The 18,773-nt window shown below is 38.8% G+C and overlaps 1 protein-coding gene across 1 annotated transcript in view; it reads left to right on the top strand.

Moving 5' to 3' along the window:
- Positions 1-16,934, top strand: part of erfl3 (Ets2 repressor factor like 3) — a 55,088-nt gene extending 38,154 nt beyond the window's left edge. Inside the window, exons 3-5 of the mRNA XM_048151972.1 lie at positions 10,421-10,536; positions 10,633-11,663; positions 13,305-16,934. Of these exons, the coding sequence (XP_048007929.1) occupies positions 10,421-10,536; positions 10,633-11,663; positions 13,305-13,922 (1,765 nt within the window). The 3' untranslated portion in view covers positions 13,923-16,934. The remainder of the gene's footprint in view (positions 1-10,420; positions 10,537-10,632; positions 11,664-13,304) is intronic.
- The last annotated feature ends 1,839 nt before the right edge of the window (positions 16,935-18,773 follow it).

Genomic DNA, 18,773 nt, shown 5'->3' with positions numbered 1-18,773 from the left:
CAACTATGAAGCCAAGCTACTTGCTGCTATAAGTTTAAGTGATTTCTCATACACGCACTCACACAGATAAGGGTGCCAGATTGTTGTGATTCCAAATTCTAATCAAAGCGTAACTACAACTATGTACCTTCAGTTAGGAAGAGTTCGTTTTTTTGGTTTGTTGTAGAGTCGAAGCTCTCAAAAACAGAAGATGGAACACAGCTGATGCCCATTCATTCTGTGCAAGACGCTCATCCAAAGAGGGTCTGTAATCCCTAGGATTGGAATTTGCTTTTTAGTAGTGTCACATAAAAATGCTTTTCATATAATCATTAAATATGGAGGAATGTGATCATAAGTGCTAAATCCTGGAAGCATCTTGGAAGTACTGGTTCCCAGCATTTCTGCAGGCCTCTTTCTAAAGCATCGCCTTCATTGTCAAGTGTTAAATGGGCATCAGAAAAATGACTCTATGTAAACTTCTCACAACTTGAGATCAGGGTTATTGTTCTTTTGTGGGTTTTCTTAAATTTCTTCCCAATTCCTCCCACATTAGATTGCTTTAGTTTAACTTGTTTTATTGCCTATTAAATTCATGTTAAGCAAAGTCTGTTCATTCGGCGTCCATATTTGCAACGCCTCTTAGCAGCTAGTTTGGGCATCCAAGATTAGCTGCCCGGAGGGCTAGGGTGGACCATCATTTGCTGTCAGATAGAGACCTTGTCCTTTGATTAAGGGTATAATGGTACATGTATTTGTCCCGAACGTCACGACATGGACAACATGGTTAGGTGCATACAGTCAGATGACGAATACAGTCGGTCACAGGTGATCCACACTCCAATCCAGAAGGGGGCGCGCGCAGTAATGCAATGCTGTTTGCTAACCTTTACAACAGGAAAAAGCACAGAAGAAGAAAAGACTATCTATGCATAGATATGTTTGCGTGTGATCGCTCAGCCCATTGTTTCAACTGTGAAAAGACATCAGTGAAACAGCTTGAGAATAATATCTCACGTAGCATTACATTTACCTCAGGCAAGTCATTTAGTGTCCACACCATGTTAGCTCACTAGAGAAATGATCTCTAGAGGGGAGCATTTCAATAAATATATGCACTATATTAGCTTATATATTCATTATATTTACTTTACCTGTTAATAATGTCTTAGTTAATATCTGTTTAAATACATTTCTAAGTTATGACAGTAACTGTGTAAATGGCTATTTCAAAAATGAATTGAAGTAGAAAAATAATTTTATAATTAGATTTAGAAGTTACTGAACCGTTATGTTTATGTACCGTTACACCCCTACCTTTGATCATTCTCAGCATGAGTTCCTCTCTGTGTTCTGGGCAGGAGATATTTGCATTGCCCTCGTCAGAAGGTCAAGTAGCCACACAAAACTTCTCATTTGAGTCCTCTGTTCTCTCTCCTCTCTCTGTGGACCTTAGTCAGAGTAAACAGCACATTACTATGATACGCTTACAGTGGAAGTCTACAGGGCAAGGCATTAAAAGCAGAAATGTGTAGGCTGTATTTTTGTTAAAGTGCTCACATTAATTCTTTGGTACAAATGTGTTTTTTGAGCTATAAAGTTACCAAAATTTTCTCCCACTTGTCATCAGAAAGTTACAGGGTTTACATAACTGAAGAAATATTGACTGTAACTTTGTACAGACAGTGTGATTTTTAAGTCTTGTGACTTGTCTTGTGAAACAGTGTGTATTGTATTGTTTATCCCAGTGCAAGACTCAAGAGACTTCCATTGTAAGAGTATTTTTGTAAACACTTTGTTTTTATAGTAATATTTTACAGTAAGTTTCAATTCATTAACAGTATAGTTAAAGTGACAAAAGATCTTTTCTTCTGTATTGTGATGTAGAATGAGGACATGGTTCTATCCATTGGTTGTTGATTGGATTTTGAAATGTGGGCGTTGCACTGAAAATAAAAGCGAGTTTGCAGTTGATTGCGGAGGATGGGGTTTAAGTGGACTAAATGATTGGAGAAGTCCAGCATACATCATCAGAGAGAAGTCTGGCATTTCACCGGAAGATTAAGTTATGACATTTTAATTACACATTACCAGATCGAGAAAAATGTTTAAAAATGCAACACATACATGGATGAATCTTTCACAATAAGATCTTACATGCCTTTACAAGGGTAAATTTTCATTTCATGCCAAATTTAATGACATTAGGTAATGTCATTAACTAACAATAACAAATGCTGTAAAATATTGTTCAATGGTAATGTTAATGTTACAGTCTTGTTCCTCTCTTCTTTTTCCCTCTGTCTTATTTCCTCTCCTCCATTCTTTTTTTTTTCTCTTACGATGTCAATGACTCACTGCCATTCCTCCACATCTACACCGCCTCCCTACCCCACAATCCCACACTCTACTCCTCCATCTGATTCATACCTTCAATCTGACACTTTTCAACTCACAACAGGGCTTTCACATTCAACTCTGCACATTTGTGATGTCCCTTTATTCCAGAACAAATGCTCCTTTTCAGACATTTCTTGGCCACTCTATGGCATGTATAAAAGTCTGGGCTAATGCTCTAATCCTGACTGGAATTTGACTTGATGTTGATGGAGTTAGGGGTGTTGTTTTAATTATGTTCTCCTGCAGACAGCCTGCTGGGACGCGACTCATCACCTTCCTGCCACACGCGTGTGGAAATTCTGCAAAACTGGAATTCTATTGTCCCACTGTTGATGTTCCACTGAACGACAGGACATTTCCTGTCTGGCTCTGGGCACAATGGACGCCCAACTACTCATTCCCTTCCTTATTAGATTTTATCCCAGTTTTGTCAAAATTGTCCCAACTACAGAACTCACCAGAGCCTGTTTATTTAAAGTCCCCCTGTGGTGGAAGTCAAGTTTTTAATGTTGTTTATATGTCTAAGTGGTGTTTTTGATATGCTTTAAGACAAACCATGTGCAAATTCATAAGTCAATGCAATCGCTGAGTATTTTCTCTTTAAAACTGCAGTAAACCAAAGACAGTCTCAAACCCACGGTTTGAAATCGCTGCTGTTCCTGACGTCACAAACTACCTTGTAAACCAATCACGTCAACGTGCCGGCGGGCTTTAGCATATCATTAACTGACCATGCAAGGAGTCTGAAAAGAAGGTTATCCTGGTATATTTTTCTGTTGATATGAAAAATCGGGTAGATTTAGCAATATGGCGGGTGTATGATGAATATTACAATGTTTTGATGAACTATATGCCTTCCTCCACTGACGTTAAGGTGACGCATACTGACACATACTGATTGTTAGAAGGCAGCTGTCTTGACCTGTTAATGTGAACATGGTTTGTGCAACTTTAGCAACACATTATTAGCTGTTTGATAATGTAGTCAAGCAAAACTCTAATCATATTAATTAGCGTTATGTGTCCAACGTTGTAAAAAACGATACCATTGTGCAGCGTTTACCTCAGTAAGTTGAGCGAGTGGATCTTATCTGAGCTCGGTCGAGTGCGTGGAGGCGGGGCTAATTATCATATTCATAGATCTGTATTAAATGAGGCAAGGGTGTAGTTACATTCAAGCTATTTTAAGGCATTGAGATTTTTTTTCACAGGAGAAAAACGTTTAAATATGTAATTTTGGTAATCAAACATGAGTTTTAAGTGATAAAATTATTGACTACAGGAGGACTTTTAACTCATAGTGGCTCCATGCTAAGAATTTTTACTTTACAAAGCCAACTGAGTGCAATTTTAGTCATGTGATCCATTTTAATGCAGTCTGTCATCATTACCTACCTTCATTTCATTCCAAAACCATATGACTTTTTTTTTTTTTTCTAGGGAGCTCAAAAGAAGTTATTTTAAAGAAAGTTTTAACTGTTTTTAGCATATAATGAAATAATATATAAGTCAGTGGGGTCCAAAACAATATTAATGCCTCTTTTTTTCCCTTTCATTGCTAACAGGAAGTCAGAGTGCTTTGACAAAGTCTGGGTGTCTCTGTCATATTAAACATGTCTGTGATGTTATTTCGATGTCAGACGCTCTCAATGCAGTCATCAGCATTAGAACCGATGTGATGTTGATTGAAGTGGCCGGCCATGATTTCTTCTTCACTCTTTGGAGATTTGATTAAGATTGACTGTGTGTGTAAGTGTGTGTGTACTTGTGGAAAGAGTGGGTCAGAGGCCTTGTCCTACAACAGCTCTCTTTGTTTGGAGGAGGATGACGACATGCGCGTGTGTGTGTGCGTGTGTATTTGAGGGCAGTTTTGGGTCTTATTGTCAGAGACAGAATGAGCTCTTTATTAGCTCAGTGGGTGGAGATACACACATACACACGCTAGTGTAACAGTGACACGCGCTAACACACGCAGCATACAAAACATGATGTTTATCTCTGGCTTCTCAATAGAGCTTATGGATGGAGTGGATCTCACTGTCCGTTTACCATCCGCCCTAGAGCCACACAGGCCCATTCGTACCCCACCCCACCCCGTCTCTTCACTTTTTTTCCCCCACTGTCTTCTCTTGCCTCACACACACATTTACTATCCAAATGAGGACTTCTATTCTTTATATAAAGCTAATTTTAAGAACCGTAAACTAGCTCTAACCCTACTTTTAATAGGAAACTCTAACTCTAGAGTTTAAAATGACTGTATTTCTTTTATGAATTGTTTTCCAAATGTGGATGTACCCAACAGTGTTGGGGGTAACGCATTACAAGTAACGTGAGTTATGTAATCAGATTACTTTTTTCAAGTAATTAGTAAAGGAAGGCATTACTTTTAGATTTACAACCAAATATCTGACTTACTTTTTCACAAAAGTAACACAAGTTACTTTGTTTTCCCATTCAGAGACACCTCTCCTGTCCCCATGTTGAGAGAAATCGGGGTTAAGGTTACACTTCCTTAAGCCTTAGGCTTATTCATTTCACTTTTGGTGTGAATGGGTCTTTACATTTGCCAAAAATATAACTTTTATTTATTTATTTGTTTGTTTGTTAAAAAATCAAACAAGCAAGCCCAGCCCAGGTGAGAAAAATGAAGCCAAAAGTAATGCAATGCATTACTTTGCATAAAAAGTAACTAAGTAAAACAATTAGTTACTTTTTCAGGGAGTAACGTAATATTGCACTTTTAACAACAACTTTCCCCAATAACTGGTGCCCAAATGTGCCAATAGTGAGGTTTTGTCATATTTACTACTTTCTGGGGACAAATTTGCCCCAAAAGTATAGCTAATACATAAACCTGTATATGTGTGAGGGCCTCCCATTGACTTTTGTGATGATGTTTTCAGGCATTTGTGAGGATATTTTTCTAGGGATATTTTCAGATTTTTGAGGATATTTTTTTTTAAGTTTGTGAAGATGACTTTTTAGTGAAGATGACAAAACTTATATATCAACTATATATGAGGTTGTATACTGACATTTGTGTCAGTATATTTTTAGAAGGTTGCGAGAATGTTTAAGACAGTTTTGTAGATATTTTCAGAAATTTACAAGGATATTTAACATTTGTGAGGTTGTTTTCAGATATTTTTGAGTATATATATTTTTAAAGTTTGTAAAGATATTTTCAGAAATATGCGAGGAAAGTTTGAAGATTTTTCCCCCTACATTTGGTCCTCACAAATATAGCGCAACAAGTACGCACACGACAGGAAAAAACAGCACAATGTACTTCATCAGCATCTGACTGATAATCCTCTTCCCCTCTCTCTCTTTTCTTCTTTCTGTCTCTGTTATAAATCAGGTTGTTCAGGCCCCGATTTGCGAATTCCAGGAATCAGTGTAGTGTTTGTTCAGCTCCTGTATTCCCGTCAGTCACAGAATATTGACTCTTGAGAGCTTTTAATAATCTGCGGTTTAATCCAAGTCCTAACCCAGTCAAATCTGATTGTTTCCCGGAAATCTGCTCGACTGTACCACCTAAAGTCATTTACTCACCGGAATATATGTATCTGCCAGCATCTATTAAAATTTGGTCATTTTATGTCCTATCCTTTGAAAATCGGTCAGCTCTCACTGTTTCTGTTAGACCAGCCACCAGCATGTAGGTTCACAGGTGTGTAAGTGTGTGACAGAAGGAGGGTCGTTGCCACTAGTTGCAGATGCTCAAAGAATCCTTTCTTCTGCTTTTGAAGTCAGTTCAAATGCTCTTTAAAGTGTGTTTGAGAGAGTGGGTACACATATAGTCATGTGTAGGGTGGGTGGCACTTCTTTCACACACACTATAAATTTGTAAATTGTTGAAGTATGTTTACGAGAAAATAATATTTTAGTTGTTATAATTAAAAATTTTACATTTAATTCAATGTTACTTGCCGCTTCTTTGTAATTGTTTCTGACATTTACTAGCAATTTCAGTGCACTGTTGTGTCATAGAGTATGACTTAAAGGTGCCATCGAATGGAAAATTTAATTTACCTTGGCATAGTTGAATAACAAGAGTTCAGTACATGGGAATGACATACAGTGAGTCTCAAACACCATTGTTTCCTCCTTCTTATGTAAATCTCATTTGTTTAAAAGACCTCTGAAGAACAGGCGAATCTCAACATAACACTGACTGTTACGTAACAGTCGGGATCATTAATATGTATGACCCTAATATTTGCATATGCCAGCCCATGTTACGTCTGGAGCTGCACAGCTGAATTATCAGACTAGGTAAGCAAGGACAATAGTGAAAAATGGCAGATGGAGTGATAATAACTGACATGATCCATGAAATCATGATATTTTTAGTGATATTTGTAAACTGTCTTTCTAAATGTTTCGTTAGCATGTTGCTAATGTACTGTTAAATGTGGTTAAAGTTACCATCGTTTCTTACTGTATTCACGGAGACAAGACTGTCGTTATTTTCATTTTTAAACACTTGCAGTCTGTATAATGCATAAACACAACTTCATTCTTTATAAATCTCTCCAACAGTGTATCATTAGCCGTTAGCCACGGATCACAGCCTCAAACTCATTCAGAATCAAATGTAAACATCCAAATAAATACTATACTCACATGATCCAATGCATGCATGCAGTATGCATGACGAACATTTGGTAAAGATCCATTTGAGGGTTATATTAGCTATGTGAACTTTGTAAATGCACTGTATTGTAGTCAAGAGCTAATTTAAAGGGGCCGCGCGCTTAATTGGTACATATTTAATGATGCTTCAAAATAGGCAGTTAAAAAAATTAATTAAAAAAAAATCTATGGGGTATTTTGAGCTGAAACTTCACAGACACATTCAGGAGACACCTTAGACTTATATTACATCTTGTAAAAACTGGTTCTAGGGCACCTTTAAGATATACATATATTCTTTTGTAAAGAAGTCACATTATGCAGTTTTGCTTATCTCGTTTTACTTGAAAACAAGACCAATATTTAAGAAACATTTTGGGAATTTTTTTTTATTTTTTATTCACAGGTCATATATATATATATATATATATATATATATATATATATATATATATATTTTTTTTTTTTTTTTTTTTTTTTATTATTTTTATTAAGTTTTAAACATACCAAGTTTGTAGGAATTTAGTCTTTGTTTTCAAGTTGGTTTTGAAAAAAAATGTTATTAAAATTGATTTTAAATTGATTCTGAAAATGTCATGTGGTGTAAACATCAAGTAAAAAGTAATAACATAATTTACACTTTGAATAAAGGTCTGTGTACACATCAAAATCATTTTTACACATTTTTCACAAACAAAATTATTTTTTTATTATTATTCATAAATATCATTACATTTTGGGAGGTTACACCACATGACATTTTACAACCTAATCTAACATTTCCTTGTTAGTGGACAAAACTTTTCAAATATTAATATTTTAACAGCATCTCTGGTTATTTTTTTTCTAATAGGAATAAATGATTATTCCAAGCTAAATAAGTTCACTATCACTGGTCTGCAGCCAAAATGCTTCTGAAATAAATGTAGTCAAACTTTATTAATTCTGGCTTACTGAGAACAAAAAGGATGCTTAAAATTGTTGATTGGCTCTAGTTTTCAAGATATGCTATTGGGTCAGTACAACGTGACTTGGGAAGGGTGTAAGATAAGTGTGTATTAAAGGGAAGGGATCTCAATTTAAAACAGAAATGACTACAATACATCTTTGACTGGATCTATGAATAAATCTATGACTGGTTTTGGACAGAACTTGCTTTTTAGGCAAAACAATGAGTGATGCAATCTGAAGCTAGTATTGCGTCATACATGATATGAATTGCATCATGTTATTCTTGGTGATCATATATGATGCCGTCATAATGAAACTTACATCACTCTGATTGAACAAATTGCCCTATATCAGCTATAGAAATCATAATGCAAGGGTGCAAAACTCAATTCCTGGAGGGCCACAGCCCTGCAGAGTTCAGTTCAAACCATGCTCCACACATACCTGTAGTTTTTAAATAAGGCTGAAAGACTTGATGAGCTGGATAAAGTGTGTTTAATGAGGCCTTTTTTCTTCATTATGATTTTCAGTTGCATTCTAATGCATTTTTGAAAAAAAAAAAAAACAAAAAAAAAATCTGGGGAATAACCTAATGTCCTCATGATCACATCGAGGAAAGTGAAAACTATGACAATTCAAGAAAAACCCCAGCTGTCACATACCTCACTGACTGGTTTTCACCACAGAAAGCACAATGCACTGCAGTTTAACCTGTGCATAGGAAACCAGTCCCACACTATGTAGAAAGCACATCCAGTGATGACATTATGGGACTGTGTGACTTTTTCTAAGAACCAGTCATCTCTGACGGCCACAGAAATAAGAGGTACTTTGCCTGGCCTGTTGATTGGAACGTCACAGTTCAGGATGTCATCATTAGAGCATTGCTTCATCTCACCTCTGCGTTTTCATCTGTCATCCATCATATAAGCTCAGGTTACCACCTCCAGCCAAACAGTGCAGAAGTAAGTGGATTGTGTGAGCTGGATGTCTATCCATGCAAACACTGTTGCTGCTGGTGTATTTGGTAGACATTCTAATCCACAGCTGTCTCAAGTATATTTATATCTCACTGTGTGGCTCAGTGTGTTACAGTGGGTCACATGATCGCTGATCACCTGCTTGCATCTCTGTCTTTGTTAATAGTTATATTTAAGGTGCGTTCAGCATATGCTGTGGTGCCCGTTGTCACACGCTTTTCATGTCTGGTGGTTGATGGCACATACTTAGTAAAAAAGAATTCTGCTTGTCTGAACATGAGGGGAAAAAAGAATTCATATAATTTTGACCGCAAATCAAACACATTTACACACGCTAACATCTTCATCTGACCACAAGACTGTATCTGTCTGTCTCGGCTTAATCTCTACAGACAAGACTGTCTGAATACACACACACACACACACACACGCACACACACACACACACACACACACACACACACACACACACACACACACACACACACACGCACACTCAGGGTGAGTAAATATATCCTCTATGCATTTAAAAAGCTCAGTGTCAGCATCTTCCCTGAAACATGTCATTCACAGAGAATTGTGGCTCGAAGGTTATTAAGTGCAAGATGAATCGTTGTCACAGGGATTTACACACACAACAGACACACACACACTTGTACAGGTCTGTAAGAAAAATGCAGTGTTATTGGAGTTACATAAATAGATGGAGGGTTGTGAGGAATAGAGAGATGTTATGTAAAGAGCTGGGGAAGGACAAAGGTTAATATATAGATAGGAAGGGAGAGAGAATGGGATTATATAAGGGGATTAAGAAAGGAGAATTTATCAGTGGGTTATAGTATTATATAAACTGCCACTAGTGACCAGAGACGTCCTGACAATACCTCCCATCACACAAATGTACATAAAAAATACTCAAAACAATATATACAAACACATATTTAATTTTTTTCTCTCTTTCTGCCTCTTTGTCATATATCGGCATTGAACTGATTAATTAGAAACAAACTGTACTGGTGAAAATGCTATATGTATAATATATATATATATATATATATATATATATATATATATATATATATATATATATAATATATAATTTAAATATTTATATGACAATATCTTAGTATTTAGTTTGTCCTCCTTTTTGTATTTTATTGACAGAAGCACTCAAGCTGAACTGTATAAGTTTGTCAAACCTGATGTTCATGAATTAAGTTCATGATTTTTCCATCTTCAATGGAAGAAAAAACATGGTTGTTTGTACAAGGAGTTCACATGATCAGTTTCACACATTTACTTATTTGATTAGTGAACAGCGAATAGATCAGAATCTGGAATATTTTTATTGATTTTTACATCACAATGTTTCTTTGTTTTCAAATGTAGAATAATCTAATACTTTGTTTATTTCCAGGCTTAAATTTGATTTCTGTGTGGGCTGATGTGGATTGCTTGTCTTTGTGCAGGTATTATTACAACAAGAGAATTCTACATAAAACTAAAGGAAAACGCTTCACCTACAAGTTTAATTTCAACAAGCTGGTCCTGGTCAACTACCCTTTCATTGACATGGGGTCTGGAGGTACAAAACGATCACATAAACATCACTTATATATATTTACACAATTAAATACAAAACGCAGCTAAGACCTTCTTCCTGTTGTTTGTCTCTCCATAGGAGCGGCTGTTCCTCAGAGTGCTCCACCAGTTCCTACAGGTCCCCATTTCCGTTTCCCTCCATCCACTCCATCAGACATGCAGGTGTCCGAGGTGCTGCGTTCCCCCAGCAGCGAGGAGCTGCGCAGTCCTGGGATGTTCAGTGGCCGCCGCATCGCCCGTGGGTCTGTCTCCGACTGCAGCGATGGAACTTCCGTCAACTCTGAGATTGAAGATGGGAACGGAGGTACGTCAGAGGAGAGAGTGACGGAAAGAGTGGGCGAGAGAGGAGGAGGAGGCGGTGGTTTTCGAGGTGCCGTTCACCCTCGTCTATCTCACGAAGCTATGTTCAGGATGTACGGTGGACCAGGCGGTCACAGAGGTCATCGAGTGTCAGAGGTCGGACACAGGGTTCATCCTGAGCCTCTCTCACCATTCACCGTTTCGCCTCTGCCTGGTCCAGGAGGGCCAGGCCTGTTGGCGCCACCTCTCTCACCAGCGCTCTCCATGACCCCAGGCTCTCACCTGGCCTACACTCCCTCCCCTACCCTGTCGCCCATGCCTGGCTCCATCTTCAACTTTAACCCAGAGGACATGCAGCGATACCTGCAGGCTCACACCCAGAGCGTCTACAATTACCACCTGAGCCCTCGTGCCTTCTTTCATTACCCAAACATAATCGTTCCTCAGCCTCAGCGTCCTGAGAAAGGAATGCCCGGACCCCAGGCCTGTGACCGCGGCCCTGCCGAGAGGCCTTCGGTGCTCAACAGCCATCACTCCAGCCTCCCTCCGCCTCATGCCCACCCTATTCACCACCATCTGGGGGAGGAGCAGCACCATTCTCCCTTCAAGTTCAAGCTCCAGCCTCCCCCACTGGGCCGAAAACAGCGCGACGGTCAGGGTCGACAGGGCTCGCTTTCCTCCACATCTACATCCGGTCTGGGCTCCTCATTGTCATTTGGCAGTGACCTCAGTTCAGCCAGTGGATCAGGGCTGGTGTCCAACTCCTCCTCAACTGGCTCGCTAAACAGCGCTGGCTTGCCCAAGATTAAGGTAATCAGGAATTATGTTCTGTACGATTACATGCGCAGTTGTAATTGAGCTGCTACTAGTTTTTTGGCAGAAAAAAATTTGCCGTTCCTTGATTTTTTGTTAGTCAAACTTTGCAAAAATCAGACTGGCATGATTTTAGTCAGACTCAACCATTTATATTATGTTTTAAAAAGACAAATTAAGGCCTGTTCAGACCAAGGATGATAACTACAACTATATATTTTTAATAATCATTCTAATTCTATGACAATAGCGGTCTCTATAGAAGTTTTCGCACCGAATAATTCTTGGAACTCAGTTATAGGAACTAGGAACTAATTTGTCCCCGGGTCATGTTACTGGTTGCATTTGCACCGGGAATAGGAACTCTGAAGCGGCTGACAGCGGCATCTTTAAGCGCGGCATTTACAAACGCTAAAAAAACGGTGGATTGAGGATGCTGTGATCGGAGCTGTGTTTGTTGTGTGTCGTGGGTTTCGTGATAATGGAGGTGGAATTTAAACGCATAATTTACTAGACTGAAAGAGCAAAAAATGGGGCTAAGAGATGAAATCTCCAATAACAACTTTCAGTATTACATATCATCGAGGTGGAGAAAAGAACACAACTCTGCATACAATAGGTAAATGCCGTTATCGCTGTTTTCCTTGGTTGTGAAGTAAATAAGTTTACACTGCTTTTTTTTTTCACTATAGTGCTAGTTTAGACCCTACTCTGAAGTAGGAGCTAATTTAGTCCCCCCCAAAAGGAGTTCCTAGAACTAAAATCATTCCTAGTTCCTGGAGGTGCGAACATGACAAAATCCGGGTACTTCAGACAATAGTTCTAGAAACTATGAAAAGGTCCCTTTGGTGCAAAAGCCCCTAATACCACAGCTGTCATGATAACGACAATGGAGGAACAATATCGTTAAAATCACTTTCCAAACAAGTTTTTTCCAGCTGTTAAATGATGAAAATTTACTAAACAGATTATAATAAACAAAACTTTATTGTTCTTTGGTGTGAACACTAATATAGTTTTTGTTATAGCTAAATTTCTCTTCCTTGGTGTGAATGGCCTTGACTAGTTTTAGTCCAGCTGAAATGTAACTTTTAAATTACATGTAAACTTACTGATGGTTGTCCACACTGTGTAATAAGTTCTAATAATGAATAAATGCATCTCTAATAAATCCTTGACAAGTCTATATATTGGACTAATTGAATATTTCGAGTGCTCGGTTTAACAAGGCCAAACAATCCATTTAGCTACTCAAACTTTTTAAGGAATAAAAAAAATCAGCATGACACTAAAATTGTGGTTACAAATACTGTGAATATTTTACTTTTGTGTTTCATAGTCGTATCAGTTCCCACAGTTCTAGAAAACCTGAAAATATCAGGTAATTTCAAAAGTGTCATTTGCAAGCCTGGACAACTATAGAAATTAATAATGTAAGGTGTAGTTACTCTCTGTTATATAAGTATTTCTTCTCCTTGAAATTACACTAGTGCGAAAACATTATTATTATTTTTTTTTTAAATCCTTATCCAGTCATCACAAATGTCTGGGAAAGTCATGGAACGTCATGGAAACTCATTTTTCAGTAACACCCAACTCTGTTTTAACACTAAATCCACTCTGTCTCTCTCTCTACAGGTGGAGCCCATATCTGACATTGAATCAGAAGAGGAAGTGGAAGTGACTGACATCAGCGATGAAGAAGCTGATGAAAGAGACGAAGAGTTTGGCGTTTTCCCTTCTCACTACCATAAACATCATCATCACCATCACCATCAGCATTATCCTCACAGCCAAAAGCACCAACAGCCCAATGGTACCAATGCCGGTCTCCACCCAGATGAGGACTTGGAGGAAGAGGTATTCAAAGCTCCCGCCCCTCCACCCTTCTTCGTCCCTCCCACCTCCTCCTCAGGTGATGTTCGCCGCGGTATCCCCGTTGTGAAGAGCGAACCCGTAGAGCCTGCGGACATGCAGCTGGCATCCGGCGGACTGCCACAAATGCATTCCCAGTGTATCCCACTGAAGCTCCGGTTCAAACGGCGCTGGGACCAGGACCAGCACATGGAAGAGGCGGAAGACAAGAAAGTGAGAGGAGAAGAGAGGGGGAGAGAGAGGAACGGGATGGTGGAGGAGAGTGGGAGTGGAAGTGGGAGCGGAGAAGGAGAAAGCCCACCTCCTCTCGCTCATCACAGAGTTAGCGCCGAGCTCCACCGAGCCACGGCACAGCTGTCACTGGAGAACAAGGACTGCTGATACGCATCGACACACATAGACGACTGCTGATACACAACTCTACAACTGCTGATGGACCCACACTCAAACGTGACTCTTTTTAGATCAATGACTGCTGATACTGACAACAGTAATACTGACACTGACACATACACTGCACACTTAGACTAACTGACCCTTGCTTAATCGAATCCCGCTCCCCGGGCTACCCTCGTTCCCCCGCCGCCCTCAACTTCAGCCGAGGGGCTCGCGTTCCAGTACATCTCAGTGTGACCGTGATGATGAATGAGTTCACCCACGTGCCCCAGCGACCCTCAGGAGTGATGAACTTTGACCTTCGGCACTAGAGAATATTTTATATTTTTAGAAGAGAATTTTATTTTGCAAAGTGCCTGTGAGCTATCCCTCAAAACCCCACAAAGAGATGGGCATCAGAAAGACTGGTCTGGTTTGAGGGACTTGATCTTCATCTCCAGCAGCCCAGCATTATTTTCCTATTTTCCTCAGTGACAGACTGCGATCAGTCTCAATGTGATGTGTGGTGGGATACAAATGCACAGAAAGTCACAAATAGACACTGTTCAAAAACCAGCCTGGTCAGAAGTCCGAACCCTCAGGGACAAAACCCCCTCAACACGCACACATACACTCAGACATGATCCCTTTCTCGTTCCCTGTATGAAGCGCGTGTCCGATTCGAGTGCGAATGTGTGTGTGTTTTTGAAATCTAGCTGTGTGTAAGTTCTCAGGATATCTCCCTCCTGTCCTTTTCTATCTAAACCAGCTCACCTTAAAACTTTTGCGCTCTCTTCCATTCTCTTTTTTTTCCCCTCTGGGACCATACCTGAATCACTTTCATTCCGCTGGGACGAAATGACTCGGGCGTAACATGCGGTTCAGAGACCATACTCTTAAATCTCTTAAATGGCTACTTTCTTAGTGTTTGAAATGACAGTCTGGAGAAGATACACATTTAGAGAGTTTATAACAAGCTTCCCTTGTATAGTCAGTCCTTTAGTGTGAATTAAACCAGCATATCTCACACACACACACACACACACACACACAAGCTTGTACAGTGATTCACTAGGACTCAACTATTTTGGCACTTGATGTACCCATTAAAACCAAGTGCCAATCCTGTCCTGATTTACTGTCCACAGTCCTTTAGCCACATTACAACAGCCACAAACCCTTATGAAATCTTTCTGTGGACTGGGGGAGGTGAAAAAGCAATCTATAATCCCAAACATTTAAATACTAACATAAGTATAGAAAATAAGTAGAAGGCATATGGCCAGCACACACACACAAACACACACACAAACACACACACACACACAAACACTGCCTCTTATGCCTTGTTTTAATAGCATGTCTGAAAAGGAAAAACAAAAATCTTAAAAAAGAACAGTATACACTCAATATACCTTAATATATTATGTGTTAAACATACTATAAACAGAAAGCATAGCATTAACTGATGTATCAATTTCAGGGGGTTTTGTAACAGATTTCGTTTCGAGGGGAAAGTTGACTCTTCTCCTCAGGGATAATGTTGCCGTTCGGGTAAGGGAGGAAAATGTTGCTTTTCTTATCACGTTAATAAAAGGTAGGGTAGAGGGAGCAGAAGACTAAATTGTACACAAGACTCTAACAAAGCACGAGAGCTTTTCACCACAGATGATGTGGCACATTCGGTTCTTTAACCAGCATGCACCTCCTCGACATCCTGTTCTTACTGCCACAACTGATGTGTGTGTGTGTGCGTGTGTGTGTGTTTGACAGAGGCTGTAGGTCTCTGTGCATGTATGTTACACCACACCCAAGGCTGTAATTGTTTTGAAATCTTGCATCATGAACCTCATAAACCTGTGTGCACTAAAGCCATGTGGAAGTTGAGCACAGGACGTGAGACGTCAACGGGGTGGCCAGTCGGACACTAGCCATGATATAATGGTTTTCCAGTGACAAGGAAGTATTTGTATCATGTGTGAAGTGTCTCTGATACCTAAAATGATACATTAGACAAATGGGACTGGCAAAGGTGTCACCTCCTCAAAGTTTTGAACTCTTTCTAGCTGCCTTACTCCCCCTTCAGCCAGTTTTGATTATGTTTAAGATCTCCTCCTGCTTTCTTATTCGATGAGTCAAGTCTTTAAGTAGGGTGCACTTATTTTACGCCCGACATACCTCATAACGTGAGAGGTGGAGCTCATTTGAGATGGGGTGAGCAGTATTGACCAGTGCAGTCTGTAAACTTTTGTTTGGGCACAAAGTGAGTGCATTGTTTTTTTGTTTTTGTTTTTTTAGGAGGGAAGATATTTGTTTTCTCTTAGGCTGCTGTCATTGGTTATCCCAAGATGTCACTTTCTTTTTCTTTTTTTTTTGTAAGTCAAATGATTTGTTTTTCACCCAAACAGCTCCTGTTTATTTGCTCTCTGACGTCATTGTTGCTGTTTATCCTAATTATTATTATTATTATTAGTTATTATTTTGTTGACATTTTTTCCTCATGTTTTAGTCATGATAACATTGTATACAATACTGTAAGAGATCCTTTTAAGAATGTTTCCCAACCCCTGCCTTCCCACGAGCAACCCAACAGTGTGTTTAGTGTAACTTTTAAAATTTTGTAAATTAACGTAAAACTGTAACTTTAATATGGGTGGTTATTGTGGAGAGAAATAGGATGGAGGAAGGGCATTCGGGAGGATCGGGCTTATGAATTGTACTCAAGTCATGTCATGTAATTGTTATTTTGTAGTGTTACTGATTTCTTGCTCTTGTAAATTTTTTTCATCGGGGGATTGTATGATTTTAAAAGATATATTGTGTATTGTTTTATTGTGTAAAAGTCTCTATCTCTCTCACTTTCTTTCTCGAAATTAATTTCTGTGGTTCCATAATTCATAATAACAGGTTTTAATACCATAATGTAACATTTTAATTCCTCCTTTATTCATTTTTGTGTTCTTTTTTCAGAATTGTAATTAAAATGTAATCAGGGTCAATTAAACTGGTTAAAAGCCATCTGGTTTCTGCAACTTTTTTTTTTACAAAACAGATTAATCCATTTTAGTCGTACAAGTAAAATTTCCATTCCAGAGTTTTGTAGAGTGTCTTTCTTGTCTTTAGTGTGTGTTTCTGTACCTCAGGAGGCCCACACATCTGTGAAGATAGGCTACATAAACTTGGATGCTTGCAATACTAATAATTTCAAATAAATTGATAAATAATTTTTAAATTTTAAATAATTCAATTTAAAGCAATATGCTTTAGTTTACACTCATAAGCATTTGAGCGCTCTTTAAAATCATGTTGTGTACTTCAGCCTGTTGAAATGATAGATAACATAGACTCTTTAAGACTGACCTCTACTGTCTGAAGAGCAGAAGTACAAGCCTTATCCACCATGTAGAATCATCACCATTGATTTTTGGATACATACCTCAATTCATTTTGCTCACATGAATTATATCTAAACATTAAAGTCCATGTAAACAATACTGCTAATTGAAACAATTATTATTAATTCTAGGGGTATAAGAAGATGATCATATATAATACTTTGTAGCCCATCTGTTGACAAATGCAAGAGAAACATTTTGTCCTATTGTGAATGTATTACAAAGGGCCGCTGCACATATGTGTCGCTTCTTATCTACTAAATAGCTCTCAGTTCTCTTGTTATTCTTTTTTATTATTGTAAGTGTCTGTGAAACGGCTTCAAATTTACCATTTTAAGTGAATTTTGAACTTCATAATCTACTAGTAACTTTTTATATCCACTACTGGTTTAACATGCAGTATCAGTCATATCAATAGACCCATTGTGCGATTCAAATGAAAGTGTAATCATTTCTGCCTCTGGTTCATCTCATCATCCCTGTCATGTTTTGTTTTGTCACATTCTCTGTCTGTCTTCTCCCTCTTACTTCTTTTATCACCTCAGTTTCGGGAGCTAAAAAAAGGGAATGCGGTTCCCCGTGGCACAGTGGGAGTGTGGGGAAGAGGGATAGATGTATGACAGCTGATTGACAGCATTGCAGAGCGAAAATAAAGGGGTCGTCATCATCATGGTGGGGATCAGGTCAAAGGGCAGCGCTCTGGGGAGAAGAAGTGCTAATAAGGCTGTATGGCACTTTAAGAAATTTGAGTAAACAAAAAGTGCTTTTATTTTGAATGATCTATTTTATTTTTTATTTATCAGTGAAAATGTGTAGAAAAATGTGCAGTAACTTTACCTTAGTTATTTCAATCCCTCTACCACACCGTGGCGCGTGCACGTACGTTGATAGTTTTATGCATTTCAACATAAAACCGACAGAGGTCGCTGTACATTGCTTTAACATTTAAGGATGGCGCTTGAGAGTACTTGATTCTGTCTACAACAGAGATTATGTAACCACTTCTTTGCTTCTCGAAGGAGAATCACAACGAACATTCATTCTGTGAATGTAGATGTACGCTTCAAAGCGTCTATGTTTGTGAATATGGTGCTCTATGCTATTTAACTAAACCGAACCAACGTGTGAAAAAAAAGATTAAAAACTGTACTTGTATTTCAACGAAATTAATTAAAAAACAGTACTAATTTTCCTACGTGTTTTAAAACACTCAAGTCACTTTCATCAGTCACTAGTATGTTGTCCTACTACGCATCAAGCGTGGGGTTAGGCGAGTACGTCAGGCCACGCCCCTACCGTCCAGCTGGTGGCAACATGCTTGATGACTTCATCGCTGAGTTTGATCATTGGCTCGTCGACGCGGCCCTTCCGGCCAATCGCACAGCAGCACGATGACGTCACCCCCAGAATCCTGCAAGGGTTGTATGGACGGGGCGGGGCTCCGCGGCACATACGTTAGAGA

Source organism: Megalobrama amblycephala, linkage group LG13, assembly GCF_018812025.1.
Source record: "Megalobrama amblycephala isolate DHTTF-2021 linkage group LG13, ASM1881202v1, whole genome shotgun sequence".
NCBI lineage: Eukaryota > Metazoa > Chordata > Actinopteri > Cypriniformes > Xenocyprididae > Megalobrama > Megalobrama amblycephala.
Note: the sequence above shows the minus strand (reverse complement) of the source record. Positions and strands in the feature narration are given on the sequence as shown.